The sequence below is a fragment of the Capsella rubella genome, unplaced genomic scaffold (genome assembly GCF_000375325.1).
Source record: "Capsella rubella cultivar Monte Gargano unplaced genomic scaffold, Caprub1_0 scaffold_77, whole genome shotgun sequence".
NCBI lineage: Eukaryota > Viridiplantae > Streptophyta > Magnoliopsida > Brassicales > Brassicaceae > Capsella > Capsella rubella.
In genome coordinates, this window is record NW_006238851.1 from 1 (window position 1) to 2,678 (window position 2,678).

General features: G+C 40.0%; 2 protein-coding genes across 2 annotated transcripts; both read left to right on the forward strand.

Annotated features, from left to right (window-relative positions):
• The first annotated feature begins 129 nt into the window (after positions 1 to 129).
• On the forward strand, positions 130 to 1,071 carry LOC17874330 (UPF0496 protein At3g28270). Its single transcript, XM_006279139.2, has one exon. The coding sequence runs from the start codon at positions 130 to 132 to the stop codon at positions 1,069 to 1,071; it is 942 nt and encodes a 313-aa protein (XP_006279201.2).
• Positions 1,072 to 1,448: 377 nt separating this feature from the next.
• On the forward strand, positions 1,449 to 1,960 carry LOC111831706 (UPF0496 protein At3g28270-like). Its single transcript, XM_023786899.1, has 2 exons — positions 1,449 to 1,556; positions 1,634 to 1,960. Exons 1-2 carry the CDS (start codon positions 1,449 to 1,451, stop codon positions 1,958 to 1,960), a joined length of 435 nt encoding a protein of 144 aa, XP_023642667.1.
• Positions 1,961 to 2,678: the final 718 nt, after the last annotated feature.

Genomic DNA, 2,678 nt, shown 5'->3' on the forward strand with positions numbered 1-2,678 from the left:
AAATCCGCTTGTGAAGACCACCCAGAACTCAAAGCCTTTGATTCTTCGCTTCAGCATAAAAGCATCAAAATGATAGACTCACTTAGCCCGGACCCCAAGACTGGATTGTTGTCCCAACATGCCGTACACATGGAGATCTCCAAGAACCTACTAGAAGTTAGCCAAGGTGTGGCAAACTTCATTCTTGAAGGCGAAAACGATGTGTGGGAGAACAAAGCTCTAAGATCTTTGGTCCAAGCCTATTTCGACAATACTATCAAGACTTTAGAGATTTTCGATAATGTAATGGATTACGTGGAGAAAGCAGAAATGGGCCAACTTTACATTCAAGAAGCCGTGGCGCAGTTTGACAAAGAGTCGGCAGAAAAGGATCTTGGTGGAAAAAAGAAGAGGTATGAAAAAACCTTGAAGAATCTGAACAAGTTCAAAGCCATGGGAGATACTTTCGATTGCGGCGAGCTCATGATTCAGTTCGAATTGATCAAAAAGCAGCAAGAATCCCTTCTTCAGGATGTGAGTGAAGCTAAAACAAAGTTTCATGACGAATATGCTAACCTAAAAGCAGAGAGTATGATTTCACATGCGGTTTTCGGCGCTGCATTTTTTGGTACTTTGATTGGTTCGGTAGCTCTACTGATAACAGGCGTGGGTATACCTTTAGCCATTGCGGGGTTTCAATCATTACCAATGATGGCGGTGGGATGGTCAATCACTCACTTTCTATTAGAGAAACGGATGGATGAACTGAAGAAACTAGAAGAAACTTTGACGATAGTGGGTATTGGCATAGAAACCAATGGAGAAGCTGTGAAGAGTGTATCTGAAATAGCCCACCAGCTAGAGAAAAAGATCTTGTCCATTATGAAAGATGTGGATGATGCGATTGAGAATGAAGGAGATGAGGTGGATATGAAACTTGCCCTTCACTTAATCAGGGAGAAAGTAATGAAACTAACAGAGAAAATCAAGGAGGTTGGTGAAACTGTGGATAGTCATAGCAAACTAATCCTTGAGGCGAGATTTCACGTTCTTGAAAAGATCAACGGTTCTGGAAAATATCATCGCGGTTAAACATTATTGATATTTGTTGTTCAAGAGTCACTCATGAGTTCCCATATTTTCTATGTTTCAATAATTGGGTTTATATACAACCCATATTGTACCTTTCTATTTTGCTTTGTAACGTGAACTATCCAAGAAGATTGGTTGATTTGTACCTTTTTATTTTATTTTGTAACATTGACCATCTGAGAAGATCGGTTGATAAATTCCTCGTATTTTTTCCGTGAAATAATGTTGTTATTTTGGTTTTTGATGTGTGGAAGAACAAAGCTTTAAGATCTTTGGTCCAGGCCTATTTTGAAAATACCATGAAGACTATTATTCTCAATAACATAACGGATTTCGTGGATAAAGTAGAAATGGGCCAACTTTATATTCAAGAGACCATGGCACAGTTTGACAAAGAGTCGGCATGTGGAAAAAAGAAGAGATATGAAAAAACCTTGAAGGATCTCAAGAAGGTTAATGACATGAAAGATGTTTTCGATGGCCAAGTGATCACAAATCAGTTCGAGTTGATCCAAAAGCAGCATGAATCTCTTCTTGAGAAACCGTGTGAGGCTAAAAAAAGATTGATGAGGAACAATATGAGTCGAAAAACAATCTTGACGAGGCACATCACATCAGTAAATTTTGGAACGTGGTTTTCGGCGCTGGGATTGCTCTTGTTGTCGTTGTATCACTAGTTGTCATGGCTGTTGCAGTGGGTGTGTCTGCACCCTTTGCGGTTCTAGCAGCACCATTTCTTGCGTTGGGAAGGGTAGGAGTCCATCATTCTTTGGAGAAAAAGGTTAATGATCTGAAGAAACATGAGGAAGATGGCAAGAAACAGGAAGGTATAACAGATTCGACGGACAAGGGTATGGAAAGCAACAAAGAAGCATTGAACACTATATAGAGAATTGTATTATGAAAGGATGATTTTTATTGCTATCATTTACAAGATATATACATCTTATACATTCCAGAGAGTTCTAATTACAAAATATACTCTTAACATAAATAGAATATATGACAGAATAATGATATCGTTGATTGGTAATGATATCGCTTATTGATCCTTGATACGCCCCCTCAAGATGGAGGGTTCTTCAAAACTCCAATCTTGTTAACAAAATATGAGAATGTTGCGCGGGAAAGCGGTTTGGTAAGTGTGTCGGCGAGCTGATCCTTAATGGAAATATGCTTGAATCGAAGTTGCCCTACTTGTATCTGGTTCAAGATAAAATGATAATTACAAAGCAATATGCTTCATTCTTGAATGAAATACTGGGTTTCACACAGATATTTGGCACCAATATTGTCAAAATAGATGACCGGTGGTGTGAAAATACGAATACCAAGCTCCGTAAGAAAAGAACTGATCCATGAGAGCTCAGACGATGCATTGGATACAGTGCGACCTCAGTTGATGAACGAGCAACTCCCTTTTGCTTTTTGGAAGACCAAGAGATGGGATTCCGACCGAGGTAGACGACATATGCGTTGGTGGAGACATAGTCGTGCGTGTCTCCAGCCCTGTCCGAGTCCGAGTACGTATGGAGAGACAAAGGGGTTGTGCGACTAAGGAAGATCCCATGTGTTGGGAGTGCCAGCAAGGTAGCGAAGAATCCGTT